General features: G+C 35.9%; 1 protein-coding gene across 1 annotated transcript in view; it reads right to left on the bottom strand.

The window, feature by feature from the left end:
* Positions 1-24,268, bottom strand: part of LOC123530477 (early endosome antigen 1-like) — a 185,499-nt gene that overhangs the window by 115,991 nt on the left and 45,240 nt on the right. The window contains exons 19-27 of the mRNA XM_053520786.1: positions 23,362-23,444; positions 19,794-19,887; positions 18,861-18,914; positions 16,939-16,962; positions 15,657-15,791; positions 14,672-14,800; positions 11,616-11,738; positions 5,112-5,210; positions 1,132-1,254 (exon numbers count right to left, since the gene is read on the bottom strand). Of these exons, the coding sequence (XP_053376761.1) occupies positions 1,132-1,254; positions 5,112-5,210; positions 11,616-11,738; positions 14,672-14,800; positions 15,657-15,791; positions 16,939-16,962; positions 18,861-18,914; positions 19,794-19,887; positions 23,362-23,444 (864 nt within the window). The remainder of the gene's footprint in view (positions 1-1,131; positions 1,255-5,111; positions 5,211-11,615; positions 11,739-14,671; positions 14,801-15,656; positions 15,792-16,938; positions 16,963-18,860; positions 18,915-19,793; positions 19,888-23,361; positions 23,445-24,268) is intronic.

Genomic DNA, 24,268 nt, shown 5'->3' with positions numbered 1-24,268 from the left:
TTTGACCTACTGACCTAGTTTTTGATGGCATGTGACCCAGTTTCGAACTTGACCTAGATATCATCAAGATGAACATTCTGACTAACTTTCATGAAGATCCTTGAAAAGTATGGCCTCTAGAGAGGTCACAAGGTTTTTCTATTTTTAGACCTACTGACCTAGTTTTGGACCGCACGTGACCCAGTTTCGAACTTGACCTAGATATCATCAAGAGGAACATTCTGACCAACTTTCATAAAGATCCCATGAAAAATGTGACCTCTAGAGTGGTCACAAGCAAAAGTTTAAGGAGGACGCACGCAAACACGCACGGACGATGGACGGACGACGGACGCTGCGTGATCACAAAAGCTCACCTTGTCACAAAAGCTCACCTTGTCACTTTGTGACGTGAGCTAAAAAGCATGGAACCACATAATTTGTCTGAGCATGACTAGTTGATTGAGCCATCAATTCTCAAGCAAATCTGGGTACTCGAGTCAGCATATTTCACTCTGTACTTACTTTGTTACTCAGGTTTCACTCATAGAAACAGATGTTTCCTGTATGTTAACACCTGTATATGACAATGTCTCTCAGATATTTCTGGTTTTTCGACTGAATTGCATCCATCAACATAGATTAAAATTTCATTAATTTACAATGGAAATTCAGTAACCTATCACCCATTTCAATGTCCTTTACGTATTTCACATTGAAAGATTGATAGGTACATGTAAAGCAATAATTTTTGCCATGAAAAGACTTTCTAATTTAAATCTATCATAGTTGAATGGTATACATATACTGTAAAAGCACATATTTTCGCTGGGTCAAACTTTCGCGAATTTGAAATTTTGGGTATGTTTGCAAGGTTTAATATTCACGAAATTGTAAAAATGGTATCCTATATGAATTTGAATTATACTAATGGTGAATATTTACGCGAGGATTAAATTTCGCGAGATGTAGAGCGAAAATTAAACCCTCGCAAAAATTTCTGCTTTTACAGTAGCTAGGCTAAAGTCAGCAGCTACATTTATAATTTATTGGTGTGATACGTCTGATTCGCTACTGTAATGGTGAATGCATCTGCATTTTGTTTTCAAATTCAATGACTTAGCTCAGTGTTTCCATTTAGAAAATTACTACCTTCTCTAGACTGCCCTCGAGTTCCTCTGACAGACTTTTATACTCTTCCATCTGTTTGTGTGTCTGTGACAGTGACAGTTTTGTCTCTTCATGCGAGTCCTTCAATGTCTCAAACTCCATACTCTGTAATTAACAAGAGTTGTCTAGAAGTAAATGGGTGGTGGTGTGATAATAATAGGGATGGGGTGATTGGGGAAGAACAATGTGGCTGGGTGGCAGATGATGGGATACTAAGAGATAATATCATAAAACCCAAGAAACTAGAAGTAAATAGGTGGTGTAGGGATAATAACAGAGATGGGGTGAGTGGGGGTGAATGTGGGTGGGTGGCAGATGATGGAATACTTAGATATCATATCATAAAACACAAGAAACTAAAAGTAAAACAAGACATGTCTCCATAGCAGACTAGTGCTTCAACTTCCTGTCAACCATGTGGTCATATGCTACTTGTTAATAATGCAAGACTAAATAAACTTTCATATCACTTTGGGTTGGGAGTGTGAGTCTTGTGGATTGGGGTGTGTGGGTAGAAGAGGTATGGATATTACAAAACATCATCAAGGACACAAGATTAAAGAACCTACAAGGGTAATTTTTAGGGGAGGAGAGGGGGGTTGGGTGGGGGTGTAGAGAATAGGAGGGGAAAGAGGGGTGAGACAAATCCCAAATAAAACCCAGGTGCAAAACTTCACATGCTGAATAATATTCCTACATGGTTTCATGACTACAGGTCAACTTTTCAAGATACATATAACACAAATTTTAGGCGTATAATGCATATTTCTGACTAAGTCAAGGGCACCATAACTCTGGTATGGCTGTGTGAAATCCTGAACGAAATCCAATGTGCACAACATCACATGCTGACAAACAAACTCCTAATGTTTCATGACACTAGCTCAAACATTTTTTGAGACACGTGTGACACAAACTTTTAGGTCCTTTATGCATAGTTTTGATTATGTAAAGGACCATAACTATGGTCTGGCTGAGTGGAATCCCATACAAAACCTCAGGTACACAACTTCAAATGATGATTCATAAACCCAGTACAGTATAATATTTCATGACTTCAGGTCAAATACTTTTTGAGACATGTGCAACACAAACTTTTGGCACTTTATACGGATGGGGACGATTACTCTGTTAATCGGATCTGATTTGATTTCTAGGTGAAACCAGTTTTAATTTTGCAAAACCGCTAATCGCTCTCAAACAATAAACATCCTATAATTAGAATAAAATGTATATTGCTGCATGTATACATTATATCCTTGACAGCAACGTGCCCAAATGTGTTAATCAATCGATAAACAGGTAGAATCGCGGGGGTTATAGGGGTAACATAAAAATTTGTTATACATGTATCAGTATTGATCTAATGAAAATATAAATCTAATATTGACTTGGTTTTTTCTACTATTTTTTGTCAATACATCAGAGGAAAAAAAAGAAAAATAAATGTCTCAACTACATTACTGTATAACCAACACGTGATTTGGCTGAACACTTTCCCTTGTACCCCTCTTTAGTTCTGCGACCCTTATGGTGGCCTTCATTCCAAAAACTTGTGTGATCTAAGATCAATGATTACTGTCAACACTTGGGACACAAACATTTATGCCCTTAATACATATTTTCGACTATGTCAAAGGGCCATAACTCTGGTCTTGCAGAATGAAATCCAAACAAGAGCTGTCCGTAAGACAGCCAAGCTCGACTATTCGAAATATTGTCCCAGAAGCAGGAAAATATTACCCAAAAAGGTTAAATATCAAAAGAGTTTTAAGTTCAAAAGGGGGAATAATTTGACCAAAATGCATATCAGTTACGGGACTTGCTGCTATCAACTAGTTTTATAACCCCGAAGGCACATGTGAAGTTTCAATTCAATATCTGCATTAGTTTTGGAGATAGAAACTTGCATGTAAAACTTTAACCAGAATTTTCAAAGTCTAAAAGGGGGCATAATTTGCCCAAAATACATGCCAGAGTTATGGGACTTGATCCAGTGAGGTTAGTAATTGATCTAGAAAAAGAAAAAATAAGTTTCAAATCTATATGCCTTTTAGTAATAGCCGTATGTACTTGCACGCAAAACTTTAACCAGAATTTGCTAAGTCCAAAAGGGGACATAATTTGGCCAAAATGAAGGTCAGAGTTATGGGACTTGATGCTATCAACTAGTTTTATAACCCCGAAGACACAAGTGAAGTTTCAAATCAATATCTGCATTAGTTTTGGAGATAGTAACTTGCATGTAAAACTTTAACCAAAATTTTCTAAGTCTAAAAGGGGGCATAATTTGCTCAAAATACATGTCAGAGTTATGGGACTTGACCCAGAGAGGTTGGTAATTGTCCTAGAAAAAGAAAAAATAAGTTTCAAAGCTATATGCCTTTAATTGATGGCTGTATGTACTTGCACGCAGAACTTTAACCAGAATTTTCTAAGTCCAAAAGGGGGCATAATTTGGCCAAAATGAAGGTCAGAGTTATGGGACTTGCTGCTATCAACTAGATTTATAACCCCGAAGACACATGTGAAGTTTCAAATCAATATCTGCATTAGTTTTGGAGATAGTAACTTGCATGTAAAACTTTAACCAAAATTTTCTAAGTCTAAAAGGGGGCATAATTTGCTCAAAATACATGTCAGAGTTATGGGTCTTGACCCAGTGAGGTTGGTAATTGATCTAGAAAAAGAAAAAATAAGTTTCAAATCTATATGCCTTTTAGAAATAGCTGTATGTACTTGCACGCAAAACTTTAACCAGAATTTTCTAAGTCCAAAAGGGGGCATAATTTGGCCAAAATGAAGGTCAGAGTTATGGGACTTGCTGCTATCAACTAGATTTATAACCCCGAAGACACATGTGAAGTTTCAAATCAATATCTGCATTAGTTTTGGAGATAGTAACTTGCATGTAAAACTTTAACCAAAATTTTCTAAGTCCAAAAGGGGGCATAATTTGCTCAAAATACATGTCAGAGTTATGGGACTTGACCCAGAGAGGTTGGTAATTGTCCTAGAAAAAGAAAAAATAAGTTTCAAAGCTATATGCCTTTAATTGATGGCTGTATGTACTTGCATGCAAAAACTTAACCAAGGTGTGACGCCGACGCCGACGCCAGGGTGAGTAGAATAGCTAGACTATTCTTCGAATAGTCGAGCTAAAAACAAAACTTAAGTGCAAAAAATTTACATGCTGAAAAATATTTCTAATTGATTTCATGACTCTAGATGATTTTTAGATATAATTATGCAACACAAACTTTTAAGCACTTCCTGTGTATTTCTCACTAAACCAAGAACCATAACTCTGGTCTGACTGAGTGAAATCCCAAAAGAACAAAAGGTGCACACTTCACATACTATTTAACAATCCCCTAATGTTTTATGACTCTAAATAAAATACTTTTTGAGATACAAGAGACACAAACTTCTATGCGATTTATGCATATTTTTGACTTAATCAAGGGCTATTACTCTGGTCTAACTGGTCTAGACATCCTAATTAAAACACTTGGTGCACAACTTCACTTGCTGAATACAATCCTGTGAGGTTTGATTACTCTGGGTCAAATTCTTTTTGAGATATGCACAACACAAATTCGCATGGATGGACAGACAAGGGCAACTCTAAGTGCCACTACACCCAAAAAGTTTTTTTGGAGGCACAAAAATGTAAGTATAAAAAGGCACATAATTCAATGAAAATGAAAGCAAGAGTAATGGGACCTATGTCATTCAGTTTGCACTACCATATGAAGAAGTGTGTGAAGTTTTATTAGTTGTAATGTGTGGTTACCAGAATTCTACCTCACTCCCAGTCACAATCAGAATATTTTTTATAAGAATTGGTACAAAAGGGGCATAATTTCATCAAAATAAAAGCAAGAGTTATGGAATCTAGGTCATTTGGCTGGATTTACCATGGGAAGAAATGGGTTTCATTTAGCTGTAATGCGTATTACCTTGCTCTTCAGTTTTTCAGTAGTGCTGACATCTTTCTGTTCAAGTTTACTGACCATCTCTTTCAGAGAACTTATTTCACTCTCCTTGCCATCTTTATACTGTAAAAGATAAGGAACTTTTTAACTCTCGATGCCATTTTTATACTGTAACTGATAACTGCACATATTTCACTCTCTTTGCCGTCTTTATACTGTAACTGTTAACTGCACATATTTCACTCTCAATGCCATCTTTATACTGTAACTGATAACTGCACATATTTCACTCTCTTTGCCATCTTTATACTGTAAAAGATAAGGAACTTTTTAACTCTCAGTGCCATCTTTTTACTGTAAAAGATAAGGAACTTTTTAACTCTCAGTGCCATCTTTATTCTGTAAAAGACAAAGAACTTTTTAACTTTCAGTGCCATCTTTATACTGTAACTGATAACTGCACATATTTCACTCTTTGCCATCTTTATACTGTAAAAGATAAGGAACTTTTTAACTCTCAGTGCCATCTTTATACTGTAAAAGATAAGGAACTTTTTAAATCTCAATGCCATCTTTATACTGTAACTGATAACTGCACATATTTCACTCTCTTTGCCATCTTTATACTGTAAAAGATAAGGAACTTTTTAACACTCAGTGCCATCTTTATACTGTAAAAGATAAGGAACTTTTTAACTCTCAGTGCCATCTTTATACTGTAAAAGATAAGAAACTTTTTAACTCTCAGTGCCACCTTTATACTGTAAAAGACAAAGAACTTTTTAATTCTCAGTGCCATCTTTATACTGTAAAAGATAAGGAACGTTTTAACTGTAACTGATATATGCAAATATTTCACTCTCCTTGCCATCTTTATACTGTAAAAGATAAGGGAAGTTATTTTCCAACTTGGCCTTGAACAAAATGACTTTTTTTTCTAAGAGAACACATGCAATCAACACTTTTATGATCAAATTAATGACTTTTAAAAATAATTTCTCAAATATTAAGGAACATTGCTGATCTAAATCCCATTCAATAACTGACATCTGAATTTGTTTTTAACAATTATGACCGACTTATCACCACACCTTGCCCCACTGGCAAAAGTAAACAAATTATGACAAACAATTGCAAATCCCGTAAACTGTTGATATTTTGCAAAGGAATTAAGTGTCACCCAATATTTTTTCAATTAGGTTGTTCTATATTCAGGGGTCATCTTTTTTGCATTGTACAGAAACAATTCTGATACTCTATTCAGTTTCAGGAGGAGAGGGGTTCCAGTATTCAGGGAGATTTTGTAATGAAAAAGGAAGATTGAAATTTGGGACCATGAAAATTGTTCTGTTTGGAGGGTTTCCACTTTTCAGGGGTTCTGGTTCTGAGGGGTTCCATTGTACAGTAAAAGATAAGGGAAATTATTTCACTCTCCTTTCCAACTTTACCCTGTAAAAGACAATGGACGTTATTTCACTCTCCTAGCCTCCTTTATACTTTAACGATAAGAGAAGTTATTTCACACTCCTTGCCACCTTAAAGGTTATACTGTAAAAGATAAGGGAAGTTATTTCATACTCCTTGCCACCTTAAAAGTTTATACTGTAAAAGATAAGGGAAGTTATTTCACACTCCTTGCCACCTTTATACTGTAAAAGATAAGGGAAGTTATTTCACTCTCCTTGCCACCTTTATACTGTAAAAGATAAGGGAAGTTATTTCATACTCCTTGGCCCCTTAAAAGTTTATACAGTAAAAGATAAGGGAAACTAGAAAATGCTTTTGTAAAAAAGCGCAATGTCTCCCCCAATGCAAAGTCCTATAGACAAGAAGTCAATAGGGGTCAGGAGCAAAAATCAAAGAGACACTGATGGTTGGCTGCAATAGGGATCATCTACTTGACATGTCCAGTCATCCCGCTAAATTTCAACACTCTTGGCCTAGTGGTTCTCAAGTCACTGTTCAGGCTCCTGTGACCTTGACCTTTGATCAAGTGACCTTAAAATAAATAGGGGTCATCTACTCTGCATGTCCAATCATCCTATTAAGTTTCAACATTGTAGGTCAAGTGGTTCTCAAGTTATTTCCAAAAAATGATTTTACATGAACAGGCCACTGTGACCTTGACCTTTAACAGACTGACCCCAAAATCAATAGGGGTCATCTTCTTTGCATGTACAATCATCTTATGAAGTTTCAACATTCTGGGTCAAGTGGTTCTCTAGTTATTGATCGGAAATGGTTTTCAATGTTCAGGCCCCTGTGACCTTGTCCTTTGACGGAGTGACCCCAAAATCAATAGGGGTCATCTACTCTTCATGACCAATCATCCTATGAAGTTTCAACATTCGGGGTCAAGTGGTTCTCTAGTTATTGATCAGAAATGGTTTTCAATGTTCAGGCCCCTGTGACCTTGACCTTTGACAGAGTGATCCCAAAATCAATAGGGGTCATCTACTCTTCATGATCAATCATCCTATGAAGTTTCAACATTCTGGGTCAAGTGGTTCTCAAGTTATTGATCGGAAATGGTTTTTAATGTTCAGGCCCCTGTGACCTTGACCTTTGATGGAGTGACCCCAAAATCAATAGGGATCATCTGCTCTGCATGTCCAATCAATCTATGAAGTTTCAACTTTCTGGGTCAAGTGGCTGTCATGTTATTGAATGGAAACAGTTTTCCATGTTCAGGCCCTTGTGACCTTGACCTTTAATGGAGTAAACCCAAAATCAATAGGGGTCATCTTCTCTGTATGTCCAATCATCCTTTAAAGTTCAACATTCTTGGTCAAGTGGTTCTGAAGTAATTGATTAGAAACAGTTTTCCATGTTCAGGCCCCTTTTTTTTCTTCTTTTTTTTATTTTTGACCAAAGATGTGTTAGTTTTAACCATGCCATAGATTTTAAAAAGGAATTCTGACCATATCAAGTAGAAACTAGAAAATGCTTTTGTAAAAAAGCGCATGTCTCCCCCAATGCAAAGTCCTATAGGCAAGAAGTCAATAGGGGTCAGGAGCGAAAGTCAAAGAGACACTGATGGTTGGCTGCAATAGGGATCATCTACTTGGCATGTCCAATCATCCCGCTAAATTTCAACACTCTTGGCCTAGTGGTTCTCAAGTCACTGTTCAGGCTTCTGTGACCTTGACCTTTGATCAAGTGACCTCAAAATAAATAGGGGTCATCTACTCTGCATGTCCAATCATCCTATTAAGTTTCAACATTGTAGGTCAAGTGGTTCTCAAGTTATTTCTAAAAAATGATTTTACATGAACAGGCCACTGTGACCTTGACCTTTAACGGAGTGACCCTAAAACAATAGGGGTCATCTACTCTGAATGTTCAATCATCCTATGAAGTTTCAACATTCTGGGTCGAGAGGTTCTCTAGTTATTGATTGGAAATGGTTTTCCATGTTCAGGCCCCTGTGGCCTTGACCTTTAACAGAGTGACCCTAACATCGTTAGGGGTCATCTACTCTGCATGACCAATCATCCTATTAAGTTTCAACATTCTGGGTCAAGTGGTTCTCAAGTTACTGACCGGAAATGGTTTTCAATGTTCAGGCCCCTGTGACCTTGACCTTTAAAGGAGTGACCCCAAAATCGATAGGGGTCATCTACTTCGCATGTACAATCATCTTATGAATTTTCACATTCTGGTCAAGTGGTTCTCTAGTTATTGACAGAAATGGTTTTCAATGTTCAGGCCCCTGTGACCTTGACTTTTGACAGAGTGATCCAAATCAATAGGGTCATCTACTCTTCATGATCAATCATCCTATGAAGTTTCAACATTCTGGGTCAAGTGGTTCTCAAGTTATTGATCGAAATGGTTATCAATGTTCAGCCCCTGTGACCTTGACCTTTGATGGAGTGACCCCAAAATCAATAGGGTCATCTACTCTTCATGACCAATATCCTATGAAGTTTCAACATTCTGGTCAAGTGGTTCTCTAGTTATTGATCGGAAATGGTTTTCAATGTTCAGGCCCTTGTGACCTTGACCTTTGACGGAGTGACCCCAAAAACAATAGGGGTCGTCTACCCCAGCAGCCCTACAACCCTATGAAGTTTGAAGGTTCTAGGTCAAATGGTTCTCCAGTTATTGCTCGGAAATGAAGTGTGACGGACGGACGGAAGGATGGACGGACGAAAGGACGGACGGACGGACGGACAGGGCAAAAACAATATGTCTCCTGGGGGAGACATAATTATTCCACTCTTCTTGCCAACTTTATACTGTAAAATAGGACATTTCAGATATGACTTTGACTAGATGACATTTTCTTCAACAGTATTTCAGTTATGTTACCTTAAATAGTAAACTAAATCAAAGTTCAAGGATGCTTTTGTTCTTAATCAACTCCCCAGAAAAAATAATGTTATAGTAAGTTTTAGAGGTTTAATGCTGTGGAATTGTTTTTACAATATTTCTCTATAAATCAATCAATTAATTATAAAGCACATTTTACCAAACATTACAGATTTCAGCAATTTTTTTTTAAAAAGATTATTGAAATTTTGTTAGTTTCTGGAACCAAGGCAATGCTGTAACGTCTGGCATTATATCAACCTTGTTCTTTCAGTGAGGAACTCCAGTACAAAAGACATTCTTGATGCCATATACTGTAAAATCATTTAATTTCGTGGGCATGAAATTTCGTGGTTTTGGTCAAAACGGCAATTTCGCGGGGATATGAATTCGTGGATATCAACTTCTGAACATAAAATGAATGGGAATTTTACTTGTTCGTTGGGATTAAATTTCATGGATTGACTCAACCACGAAATCCACCAAAATTAGTCCCCCACGAACATTAATGATTTCAGAGTAAATGACTTTTCTAGATCTATCTGACTCAGATCCAACTGTTGCATTTTAAAAGTCAATATGTAATGAAAATAAGTGGGCCAAGATGGCCCTAGATCACTCTATTGAGTAACACACCATAACAGTGTAAACATGTTTGACCTAGTGATTTCATGGAGACAAATATTCTGACCAATTTTCATTAAGATTGGACCAAAAATGTGGCCTCTTGAACAAGCATTTTCTTTGATTTGACCTAGTGACCTAGTTTTTGATCCCACATGACCCAGATTAGAATTCATCCAAGATTTTATGAAAACAAACATTCTGACAAAGTTTCGGGAAGATTGGAGCAAAAAAAAATCGCCTCTCGAGTGTAAACAAGCTTTTCCTTTGATTGATCTAGTGACCTAGTTTATGACCCCACGTGACACAGATTCAAAATATTCCAAGACTTCATGATAACAAACATTCTGAACAACTTCTATGAAGATAGAATCAAAGATGTGGCCCCTAGAGTGTAAACAAGCTTTTCTTTGATTTGACCTGCTGACCTAGTTTTTGACCCCACCTGACCCAGATAAAAACTCATCTGAGATTTCATGGAGACAAACATTCTGACCAAGTTTCATGTACATCAAATGAAAAATGCAGCCCCTATTGCATACATAAGGTTTATCTTTGATTTGACAAGGTGACCTAGTTTTTGACCCCAGATGACCCAGATTCGAACTTGATCTAGATTTCATTAAGAAAATCATCCTGATCAAATTTTCACAAATATCCAGTCAAAAATGCAGCCCCTATTGCACAGTTTTTCTTTGATTTGACCTGGTGACCTAGTTGTTGACCCCTGATGACCCATATTCAAACTTGACCTAAATTTCATCAAGACAAACATTCTAACTAATTCTCATGAGTTCAAACTTCAACTGTGGAGTGTTAACAATATTTTCCTTTGACCTGGCCTACAGACCTAGTTTTTGACCCCACATGACCCAGATTCGAACTTGGGCTAAAGAGCATCAAGACAAACATTACGACCAACTTTCATGAAGACAGGGTCATAAATGTGGCCTCTAGCGTGTTAACAAGCTTTCCCTTTGATTTGACCCTTATTGCAAACTCACAGTTTTTCTTTAATTTGACTGAGTGCCCTAGTTTTTGAACCCACACGACCCAGATCTGAACTTGGGTTAAAATTCATCAAGATAAACATTCTGACCAAGTTTCATGAAGATTTGGTCATAAATGTGGCCTCTAGCGTGTTAACAAGCTTTTCCTTTGATTTGACCCCTATTGCAAACTCACAGTTTTTCTTTAATTTGAACGAGTGACCAAGTTTTTGACCCCACTTGATCCAGATTCGAACTTGACATAGAGGTCATCAAGACAAACATTCTGACCAACTCTCATGAGTTTCAAACTTAAACTGTGGACTCTAGAGTGTTAATAAGATTTTTCTTTGATCTGGCCTACTGACCTAGTTTTTGACCCCACACGACCCAGTTACAAACTTGACCTAGAGATCATCAAGACAAAACATTCTGACCAAGTTTCATAAAGATTGGGTCACAACTGTGGCCTCTAGAGTGTTCACAAGGCAAATGTTGACGGACGCTGGACAATGACTGGGTCACAATAGCTCACCTTGAGCACTTCATGTACAGATGAGCTAAAAAAAAAAAAAACAACCAAAAAACAACAATTTCTTACATGAGTAAAATCCAGCTGGACTTGAATAAGTTCTAGACGCCTTTCTTCAGCAGTGTTCTGAGAGGTCTTTAAATCTTCCTGAACAGTTGTATGTTGCTGCTGTAACTCCTCCAACTGAGAAACCTTTATCATAATAAACATAAGAACAAGGTAAAAAACTCCCTTACCATCATGTTTCCTTGCTACTGTTGAAAAATTCCCAAAATAGATACATGTAGATCCTAAAATCGAATGTAGTACAAAATCTGCATCTCCACCCCCGGGGTCAAATCCCTTACCGCTCAATCTTACCTAAGGCATATAAAATTACCCCTTTGATTTTGTTAACAAAAAAAGAAAAAGCTCTGGAAAAACAAGAGGGCCCTGACGGCCCTGTATCGCTCACCTGACCTATGGATCTAAAGATCAGATCATCAAGATTAACATTCTGAGCAAGTTTCATTAAGATATGGTCATAAATGTGGCCTCTAAAGTGTTAACTAGCTTTTCCTTTGATCTGACCTAGTGACCTCGTTTTGGCCCCACATGACCCAGATTCGAACCTGACCTAAAGATCATTAAGATTAACATTCTGACCAAGTTTCATGAAGATACATTCATGAATGTGGCCTCTAGATTGTTAACAAGCTTTACCATTGATTTGACCTGGTGGCCTAGTTTCTGACCCCACTTGACCCAGATTGGAACCTGATCTTTAGATCATTAAGATTAACATTCTGACCAAGTTTCATTAAGATACAGTCATAAATGTAGCCTCTAGAGAGTTAACTAGCTTTTCCATTGATTTGACCTAGTGACCTAGTTTTGACCCCACAAGACCCAGATTCGAACTTGACCTAAAGATCATCAAGTTTAACATTCTGACCAAGATTCATGAAGATACAGTCATAAATGTGACCTCTAGAGTGTTAATAAGTTTTTCCTTTGATTTGTTGACCTGGTGACGTAGTTTTTGATCCCACATGATCCAGATTCGAACTTGACCTAGAGGTCATCAAGACAAACATTCTGATTAAGTTTCATAGAGATACAGCCATGAATGTGGCCTCTAGAGTATTAACAAGCTTTTCCTTTGATTTGACCTGGTGACCTAGTTTTTGACCTCACACGATCCAATATCGAAATCGTCCAAGATTTTATTGAGGGTAACATTCTGACCAAGTTTCATTAAGATAAGGTCATAAATGTAGCCTCTAGAGTGTTAGCCAGCTTTTCCCTTGATTTGACCTGGTGACTTAGTTTTTGACCCCACATGACCCAGATTCAAACTTTGACCTAAAGATCATCAAGGTTAACTTTCTGACCAAGATTCATGAAGATACAGTCATAAATGTAGCCTCTAGAGTGTTAACAAGTTTTTCCTTTGATTTTTTGACCTGGTGACCTAGTTTTTAAACCAACTTGACCCAGATTTGATCTTAACCTAAAGATCATCAAGATTAACATTCTGACCAAGTTTCATACAGATATTGCCTCTAGAGTAATAACAAGTTTTTCCTCTGATGTGACCTGGTGGCCTAGTTTATGACCCCACCTGACCCAGATTTGAACTTTACCTATAGATCATCAAGATTAACATTCTGACCAAGTTTCATTAAGATATGGTCATAAATGTGGCCTCTAGAGTGTTAACTAGCTTTTCCTTTGATTTGACCTGGTGACCTATTTATTGACCCCACCTGACCCAGATTTAAACTCGACCTAAAGATCATCAAGATTATTCTGAAAAAGCTTCATAAATATATGACCATAAATGTGGCCTCTAGAGTGCTAACTAACTTTTCCTTTGATTTGACCTGGTGACCTAGTTTTTGACCCCAGATGACCCAGATTCAAACTTACCTTAAAGATCATCAAGATTAACATTCTGACCAAGTTTCATGAAGATATAGTCATAAATGTGGCCTCTAGAGTGTTAACAAGCTTTTCCTTTGATTTGACCTGGTGACCTAGTTTTTTAACCCAGATGACCCAATATCAAACTCGTCCCAAGATTTTATTGAGGGTAACATTCTGACCAAATTTCATTAAGATTGGGCTAAAATTTAGACCTCTAGAGTGTTAACAGTCAAATTGTTGACAACAGACTCTGGTGAGCTAAAAAGGTTAAAAGAAATTAATGAATTTAATTTTTTAATATGATTAATATACATTTTTAAACAGAATGAAGAGAAAATTTAGATATACCTTTTGTTTTAACTGAAAAATCTTTGTGGGGATTTTGTCTGCCTTGGTCAAAGCAAACTGAGCTAAGACCTTTATCCTATATATGTTATTTCTGGCCTAAAACATTGTCAAATGATAAGAGCAGATTTCATCAGACCATCAAGACCCTACATACTTGTAGGCAATAATTCAACAATAAGGTGTATTCTGAAACTGTTTAATTTCACAATCATGAAATTTTGTGTTTTCCTAATATCAATTATTATAACATACCACAGGTCTATATTATGGTTTCCTGGTTGAATCTCTGGCACATTTTGCCTATACTTTTAGTTTGGTTACATCACAGGTATAAGTTTCAACCAATCAGCATCGCTTTGCGACAAATCTTTTCAAACCAATCAAAATCGACTGTGAAAAGTGTGACTGCATCCTTTCCGATATAGGCACCGAATTACAATATATGTTATTATTTCTTGAGGTAAATTTCTAAACATCCAACTAGAGGAATAAATTTTTATTAATCGTGCTTAGATGATGTTCAAAGATTCAATTTAGTATGTCAAATAATGGCAAACACAGATTGGCAGAAACTATTCTCAGTAGCAATTACTAGTGTGCATGCTCATCAAATAAATGAAAAAAATCTACAGAGGTTTGTCTCGGGATTTTGATGAACCTCTGATGGATGAGGTATGAATATCAATTTGTGGATTCTAAAACTTTCAGGAAAATGAAAGGAAATTTTAATTGTTCCTTGATATTTTGTTGTGTGGATTCAGGCAACCATGAGACACACAAAATTTTACCATCCATAAAATATCATTAATTTCACAGTAACTTGAATCTCAATTTACATAAACTTCACAGCAGTGTAAAATATTGTATACCTTTTCAATCATGTGTCTATCTAGGGCTGTATGTTGCTGTACAAGCTCACTATGTTTATCAGTGAGGTTCTTCAGTGACTCCTCTTGTTCTGCACCTTTCTTCTTTAAACTTGCTATATCTGTATGTGCCTGTAACAGCAAACACATAAAATATTCATATTTCAATATTCAATATTTTCTTATGTCGTTTTAGTTGGGTTTAATATCATGCTGACACAATTACAGATCATATGGCAATTTTTGCAGCTTTTTGTCGTGGCAGAAGACCTAAGGTGCCCTTCCAGGCAACATTTCTGGCATAGACAGACACCGACATAGATGGCTTCTTTCTATGAAAGAATTTTAAACCCCAAGCCAGGTTTTGAACCCATAACAGTGAGGGCCAAGTGATTTAAAGCCTTCAACCTTCACAAGTTGGCCCTGGAGGCCCTGGAGGCCCTGGAGGCCCTTATTTCAATATTTAGATATGTTACATAACATAGCCTTTAACATCATTTACACTTTAGCTTCATCTAACCATGAAGAAGGAATGCAACTGCAAAGCAAACAAGCTGGACATATTATAAGCCTCAAACATGTCCTTAACATCTGATCTCCTATTATTTACAATCACTGGAAACCTTCTAAAGTTAATGCTTGGAACATTTCAATGTCCATGCTGTCGTAACCACTGACCCATAAAACACTACAATCCACAGACATATCACTTATAACCATCCAACATAGTGTTCTTTTCAACAGGCCCAACATTTTGCAGTGATTAAGGAATTAAGAGTCAGTCTGACCTTCATCTTTAATAAACACAAAAATACAATGTGGTTCATTTATTTACAAAAGTTATAACCCTACAATCTCTGGTATCAGTAGTCCCCTAAAACATTGAACAACTTTCATTAAAAAATCCCCATTTAACTTGAAATACTCCAAATTTTGCAGTGGAATTTTGTTTTGCTTAGCAGAGAAGTGTACATCGAAAACTACTGACCTTTTCTAATTGTTGCTGTACCCTGTTCAGTTCTGACTTTTTCTCATCAAGACTATTTTGAGCGGTTTTTATATGGTCCTCAAGGTCTGCCCTCTGACTGGCTTTAGCTGCTTCTGATGCTAACAACAACTCTCTCTGAAATAAAACATGTCTGGCTTTATAGATCTACACCTAATGCTAACAACAACTGTGTCTGAATAAAACATGACTGGTGTTATCTACCTCTAATGCTAACAACAACTCTTGTCTGAAATAAAACATGACTGGTTTTATCTACCTCTAATGCTACCTCTTATGCTAACAACAACTGTTTCTGAATAAAACATGACTGGTTTTATCTACCTCTAATGCTACCTCTAATGCTAACAACAACTGTTTCTGAATAAAACATGTCTGGTTTTATCTACCTCTGATGCTAACAACAACTGTGTCTGAATAAAACATGACTGGTTTTATCTACCTCTGATGCTAACAACAACTGTGTCTGAATAAAACATGACTGGTTTTATCTATCTCTGATGCTAACAACAACTGTTTCTGAATAAAACATGTCTGGTTTTATCTACCTCTGATGCTAACAACAACTGTGTCTGAATAAAACATGACTGGTTTTATCTACCTCTAATGCTACCTCTAATGCTAACAACAACTGTTTCTGAATAAAACATGTCTGGTTTTATCTACCTTTGATGCTAACAACAACTGTGTCTGAATAAAACATGACTGGTTTTATCTATCTTTGATGCTAACAACAACTGTTTCTGAATAAAACATGACTGGTTTTATCTATCTCTGATGCTAACAACAACTGTTTCTGAATAAAACATGACTGATTTTATCTATCTCTGATGCTTACAACAACTGTGTCTGAATAAAACATGACTGGTTTTATCTACCTCTGATGCTAACATCAACTGTTTCTGAATAAAACATGACTGGTTTTATCTATCTCTGATGCTAACAACAACTGTGTCTGAATAAAACATGACTGGTTTTATCTATCTCTGATGCTAACAACAACTGTTTCTGAATAAAACATGTCTGGTTTTTTATCTATCTCTGATGCTAACAACAACTGTGTCTGAATAAAACATGACTGGTTTTATCTACCTCTAATGCTACCTCTAATGCTAACAACAACTGTTTCTGAATAAAACATGTCTGGTTTTATCTACCTCTGATGCTAACAACAACTGTGTCTGAATAAAACATGACTGGTTTTATCTATCTCTGATGCTAACAACAACTGTTTCTGAATAAAACATGTCTGGTTTTATCTTACCTCTGATGCTAACAACAACTGTGTCTGAATAAAACATGTTGACTGGTGTTTATAACTACGTTCTAATCTACCTCTGATGCTAACAACAACTGTGTCTGAATAAATATTTTCACTATGTACACTGGATTCGTTTATCTACCTTGATGCTAACAACAACTGTGTCTGAATAAAACATGACTGGTTTTATCTACTCTATGATGCTAACAAAACAACTGTTTCTGAATAAAAGTATACATGACAACTGTGTTTTTTATCTATCTCTGATGCTAACATCAACTGTTTCTGAATAAAACATGTCTGGTTTTATCTACCTCTGATGCTAACAACAACTGTGTCTGAATAAAACATGACTGGTTTTAACTATCTCTGATGCTAACAACAACTGTGTCTGAATAAAACATGACTGGTTTTATCTACCTCTGATGCTAACAACAACTGTGTCTGAATAAAACATGACTGGTTTTATCTATCTCTGATGCTAACAACAACTGTGTCTGAATAAAACATGACTGGTTTTATCTATCTCTGATGCTAACAACAACTGTGTCTGAATAAAACATGACTGGTTTTATCTATCTCTGATGCTAACAACAACTGTTTCTGAATAAAACATGACTGGTTTTATCTATCTCTGATGCTAACAACAACTGTGTCTGAATAAAACATGTCTGGTTTTATCTACCTCTGATGCTAACAACAACTGTGTTTGAATAAAACATGACTGGTTTTATCTACCTCTGATGCTAACAACAACTGTGTCTGAATAAAACATGACTAGTTTTATCTATCTCTGATCTACCTCTACACCAGATGCAAAGAATAACTCTGTCCAAACAAAACATAACTGGTTTGTCTACACCTTCAAAAAAGGTATAAAATGACATTACAATCCAACATTCATGCCAAAGTGAATAATGTCCTCTTGTGCTTTAATGTCTTTTTCTGATTCAAGATTACGTCTTTTAATTTTGTTTAATATTAGAAGTGTATTTTTTTTTCTGTATGGTCCCTAAACATCGATAGTATTGGAAGTTATAGCAATGTTCTCCAGATGCAATAAGTTAGCTGACCTTTTCACTTTCTTAACTTTTTTGTGTGATGTATGTCAACTGTGAGAATGACTCCTACATTTGTATTTAATGGGACAAATCAACACCACTAGTATATACTTAACTTTCAAATTATCTTTGAATTAACGATCAAGCGATTTATATTGATACATTTTAATGCAATAGTGGGCAGAGGCATTCCTGTTGAGATATTCACTGTAATTTTATACACTTAACTATGCTATTTTGGTCCTTTTAATCTTTGTATGAATAGTATTTTATTTTGGTCCTTTGGTTAGTTAATGTCGCACCGACACAATTATAGGTCATATGGCGACTTTCCAGCTTTGATGGTAGAGGAAGACCCCAGGTGCCCCTCTGTGCATTATTTCATCACGAGCGGGAACCTGGGTAGAACCACCGACCTTCCATAAGCCAGCTGGATGTCTTCCTCATTTTGCATGTAGGAGATGACATCTACGTTGTCTTTAGATATTGATTATCTGGTTTTTGAAGATATTTTCATTAAATCAATTTACAGCAGCAAAGAAATATATAATACAGAATTTTTCACATTTCATGTTTCAGAATTAACAATGGTAGTGATTGAACTGCTTTTGTAGCCTACTGGCAGAGCATCCACTTCAAGAGCAGACAACATAATAAGAGTATCAAAATGTTAACCTAGAGCATTTTGTGATCAGAAAAGCGAAACATGAATGATACAATGATGGTTTAGGTACCAACAGAGGTCAGTTGAAAAGGCTCGTGAAAGTCACTGCTGATTTGAGGCATGAGCACAGATTACTAAAGTTGACAATTATGGTATTTATTAAATTTGTACAGGGCTTGTTCAGGGTGTAGATATATTACCTTTTCATCTTTTAGTTGGTTTATAGCTGTTTCAACACCTTCTCCTGCTTCAATCTATAACAAAAACAAATCAGCAATTCTATTACCAAAGCACAAGTCTCTTATGTAAAGGATGTGAAAGAGATACTTTTATTTCATGCCTTTCAGTGGTTTACTGAAATGTAAGATTTAAGTGTAAATTTTACTTTTTCACACTGTGACATTATCATTCATGCAACTTGTGAGGACAGAGACAAGCCACAGAACACAAACGTTCTATTTCAAAATAAATTCAAGTAAATCAACCATATCAGGTACTGGAGGCTTAAAATTAATCTCAGCTTTATACCATTACATCCAGATCTATTGTCTTCAGATACAGGGCCATTCCTGAAATGTCTGTAAATGACTATTTACCACAGCAAAACATTTTAGCCTTTTCACCTACCTTAGCAGTAAACTTTTTCCTTTCATTATCCATCTTTGTAAAAAGCTCTGACCTTTCATTACTTGCCTTTGCAATAAGATCTGTCCATTCAATACCTGCCATGGCAATAAGCCTTGTCCTTTCATTACCTACGTTAACAATAAGGTTTATCTTGTCATTACCTGCCATGGCAATAAGCCTTGTCCTTTCATTACCTACGTTAGCAATAAGGTTTATCTTGTCATTACCTTGTCATTACCTGCCATGGCAATAAGCCTTGTCCTTTCATTACCTACGTTAGCAATAAGGTTTATCTTGTCATTACCTGCCATGGCAATAAGCCTTGTCCTTTCATTACCTACATTAGCAATAAGGTTTATCTTGTCATTACCTGCCATGGCAATAAGCCTTGTCCTTTCATTACCTACGTTAGCAATAAGATTTATCTTGTCATTACCTGCCATGGCAATAAGCCTTGTCCTTTCATTACCTAAGTTAGCAATAAGGTTTATCTTGTCATTACCTACCTTGGCAATAAGCTCTGTCCTTTCATTACCAAGTTGCTGTATTTCACTTTTACAAGCTATTAATTGGCTGTCAGACTCAGTGAGTTTCTCATCCCTAAGTGTATAAAATTAAGATCAAAATTTAAGTCCACATTATGTTCAAGTATAATAAAAGCATCACAATATCAAAACAAAGCAAGAAAACTATTAAAATGAGTCTGAACTAAAGTTTAAAACATCATGTAGCAAAAGCAGGTTCATATTTTTTACATTATCACTGTAATCTGGAGTATCTTATACCAAGGAAAGACAAGAAAGATAGGATATTTCTTAAATTATTAGCTTACTAAAATACAGGTAGTCCCACGGAATTACATAAATAGTAGGGATGGCAACAATTATTCGAATATTCGTTCATTACACGAATATTCGAATACCGTTTCACTATTCAAATATCCGGAAAAAATAAGAATAAAAAAAGCCAATTGAAAGAACAAAAAAAATCGTTTCTCTAATATGCCAAAACCTGCTTTCATAATAAGTTCGCGCGAAAATGGCTTCTGTTGTTATCAGACATGTCAATTTGTATATTAGCGTGCCGAGACTGTCCATCGCTATGGTGACGACAGTGTACTCTGTAGTAAATATTGCTTATTGCTTACCTTTAGAAAATTTTAATGGTCACTGATTGATGTAGACCCGTTACAACCCGCTTGTTCTTGGTAGGTGTGAACCACGCGTAATTAAAAAGTATCAGACATCACTTGAACTAATTACTCAATCAAAGTCAATAAAAGATGTATCTGAGTAAAGATAAATGCCGAAAACTAAAGAAAACATGTTAAATGGGATGCATATTATTTTTTACGTAAATCGGATAATCTGACTGAAATGACGAATAAATGCATTAATCAATACTCAATTTTCAGACAAAGAGCCGTAAAGTTAAGAATTTTTTTTCTTTATTTGACCCCAATCCCGCAGTGAATGTACCTAAACGTCTGCCACTTTAAAGTATTTCATCTGATCATCCGATAATAATATGTGTGGAGAAACCCCACTCTTGCGAGGGCTATATCCCAATAAGAAATAGCTATAAATAAAATCCTATATAAATCATACTGGTACTGATGATAAACCCGGACAGATGATAAAGTCGACCACCTTGGAAATATTCGATTGCAATCAGTTATTTATAAAATTTAACACACCATCTAATAGTTTCCACTTACAACACCAACTGGTGTAAACAAAAACAAAATTGGTTAATATTTTGTATAAATAAATGACTTACATTTATTTGTATAAAAAATATTTATCCAAAATTACTGGGGAAGAGGGTGTTTTTTGCACATGCTCACTCTCGAAACATGAAGGCCTGATATTTGGTAACTTTTCTTGATCAGGAATGACTGATGCAGCTTTTTGGAGAAAGTTTCAATGTAATAATTAAAATTATTTTGAATAAAAATAATTAATTTTATTTTTGCGAAAAATAGCGTTCTACTGTAACTGGCTACGCCACTGCAGAATGATGGTCACGCTTGTAGTCGCAAAACCGGTTTTGGTTCCTGGTCTGTTCTATTTTTGATCTTAAAAGCGTAGTATATAGGAACCAGGCTGTGTAAAGAAAAACTCGAGCAAACGTGTAACGCTTTCAGTTGAATCTTCACAAGACAGAAGTAAAGTACGACGCTCTAAAACTTTAACCCACCCGCCACTCCCCAATGGTATATGTGTTGATTATAACAACAGTCAATAAATATTTTAGTTCTAAGGTTACTTGAACAAATTGACTGTTCTTGATAGTTTGTATGTTCCAGGAACGTTGCTGTTAAACTGAGATCGGGAGATAATGACGTCACAGACAAATCCAGTGTCAACTATTGATGTATGACGTTAAACTGGTAGAGATGTATCAAGATGTGCTCAGAAGAACAATGTGCCGATGTGAGATTAAATCTGTTAACATTAAAGCATTCAACAAGATGGAAACCATGAACTTCGTAGTGAAATGTATATGTTTATACCATACGTGACTTCATATTTTCTGTGCCGCATAGTGATAAGACAATATGTCTCAGATATGTGACGTATCCCGAGAATTATTAATTTTTGTTATGTGTGTATATTAACAACATAGACATTTATAAGACCTATGAAATAAGTCACTCATTAAACTGTCTTCACATATATATCTAGGGCCGAAAAAATTCTGTCGATCGGAGGGTGACCGAATGTGTTATATTTTTGTAAACATCTGAATATTAGTAATCGCCAAAATTAAGATCTTGATTCTAAATGTATCTCGGATTCAGGTTTCTGATCATGCGCCGGGCACCCGCGCTGGTCGGGGACCTTCAATCCGGGTAGCGCGAAATATTTTGTCCAGTGGCTAATGCGTGGATTACATAGCTGTTAACGTAGTTTTGCTGTTGTCATAGTATTGGTGTTGTTGTTTTATGGCTACTAACGTAGTATTGCTGTTTATAATTGCTGTAAACAAGAAATGAAATCAGTCTAACGTTTGCAGAATAATGTTGTTGCATAGGTATTGTCCTAGTACTGAGACAATATCTACCTAGCTTTGCTTGATGGAATCGTAGCCTTTGTGTCCGTTATAGTTTGCCTTGTTGGCACCCAAGTGTCGCATCGGTATTTAGCTGGTATTGCGTTGCTTAGCTGTATAGTGAATCGCTCAAATTGCTGAATGCATTATGCATCAGTCAGACAACTAAATTATGCCACCTCATTAATTTTCTACTTTGATAGTGTATATGTTTAAAGCAACCGTCCGGTCTCCTTCCGGTCGATGGAATTTCGAACAATCTGGCGGGACACCCCGTCAGATTTATTGAGTGACCATAACATGCCATTTTTTAATCTTGTATGAATGTTATTAGATTTGGGTATTGTATAATCCCTAAAAGACAAGTATTTGATAGAATAAAAAACAAGTGTTACACGTTTGTTTTCAGTCATATATTTTGAGGTATAAAATAATACCAAAAAAATTTTGTAAATGACAAAGTGTTCGAATTTATCATCAGTCAACACTCATACAATCCTCATTTTACATACCCCTTTCAGGGCCTCACTTCGTGTGAGTTTGCTTACTAAATATAAATTTGAATAATGTAAAGTTTTCAGCAAAGGTTAAGCTTTATTATGATACCGACCATTGATTACAATTTGCAGAAATAAAAAAGTTACAGGTAAAAAACCTCATTTTCTGTTTGGGTTTATCATCAGTACCAGTATGTATATGATGGCAAATAACAAATATTTTATACTAGTGATGAGAACGATTTATCAGTTTTATTTCGTCAATGTCTAATGTCTGAATTACTTCCGGTGTAAACGAAAGTAGAATTAACGCATGTCGCTGATTAGGGTATGATAAACCCGTAGGATTTTAGTTGATTTGTTGATCAGTTAATGACCAAATATTCGTTCCGAAGGTTGACCAAATATTCGAATACCAAATATGCTATTCGTTGCCATCCCTAATAAATAGTAAATAAAAATATTATGATAATTTGCTATAGATACATAATTTGTAAGATTATTTGACAGAAAATGTTTATACCTCAGTTTAATCTGCCTGCGTTCCTCTTCTAGTTTAGAAGACAACTCTCTGATCTGGCTCTTACTTTCATCATTCTCCTTGCACTGTCATATATATATATATATACAGTGAGTTAAACAAGGCTAAGATATCATACATGTCTTTGCTTGCTTTCAATTCATGGAAAAACACCAACAACCACTCAAGATTAAGCCCAACATGTATAAAGCTAGGAATATTTTGACACTGCGGTCACAATATGGTCTAACCAATTGTTAATGATATATCTATGAAGATCAAATACCTCCATAGTGATATAACTAAGAGCAGCAAATACCTCCATACAATCATATCACTGTGAAGAACAAATACCTCTACACAATCAAATGACTGTGAAGAAAAAATACCTCTACACAATCATATCACTGTGAAGAATAAATACCTCCATACAATATAACATTGAAGAACAAATACCTCCATACAATGATATAACTGTGAAGAACAAATACCTCCATACAATCATATCACTGTGAAGAACAAATACCTCCATACAATCATATCACTGTGAAGAACAAATACCTCCATACAATCATATCACTGTGAAGAACAAATACCTCTACACAATCATATCACTGTGAAGAATAAATACCTCCATACAATATAACATTGAAGAGCAAATACCTCCATAGTGATATAACTAAGAGCAGCAAATACCTCCATACAATCATATCACTGTGAAGAACAAATACCTCTACACAATCAAATGACTGTGAAGAACAAATACCTCTACACAATCATATCACTGTGAAGAATAAAAACCTCCATACAATATAACATTGAAGAACAAATACCTCCATACAATGATATAACTGTGAAGAACAAATACCTCCATACAATCATATCACTGTGAAGAACAAATACCTCCATA

The sequence above is a fragment of the Mercenaria mercenaria genome, chromosome 13 (assembly GCF_021730395.1).
Source record: "Mercenaria mercenaria strain notata chromosome 13, MADL_Memer_1, whole genome shotgun sequence".
Classification (NCBI taxonomy): Eukaryota; Metazoa; Mollusca; class Bivalvia; order Venerida; family Veneridae; genus Mercenaria; species Mercenaria mercenaria.
This window is presented reverse-complemented; position numbering and strand designations above follow the sequence as displayed.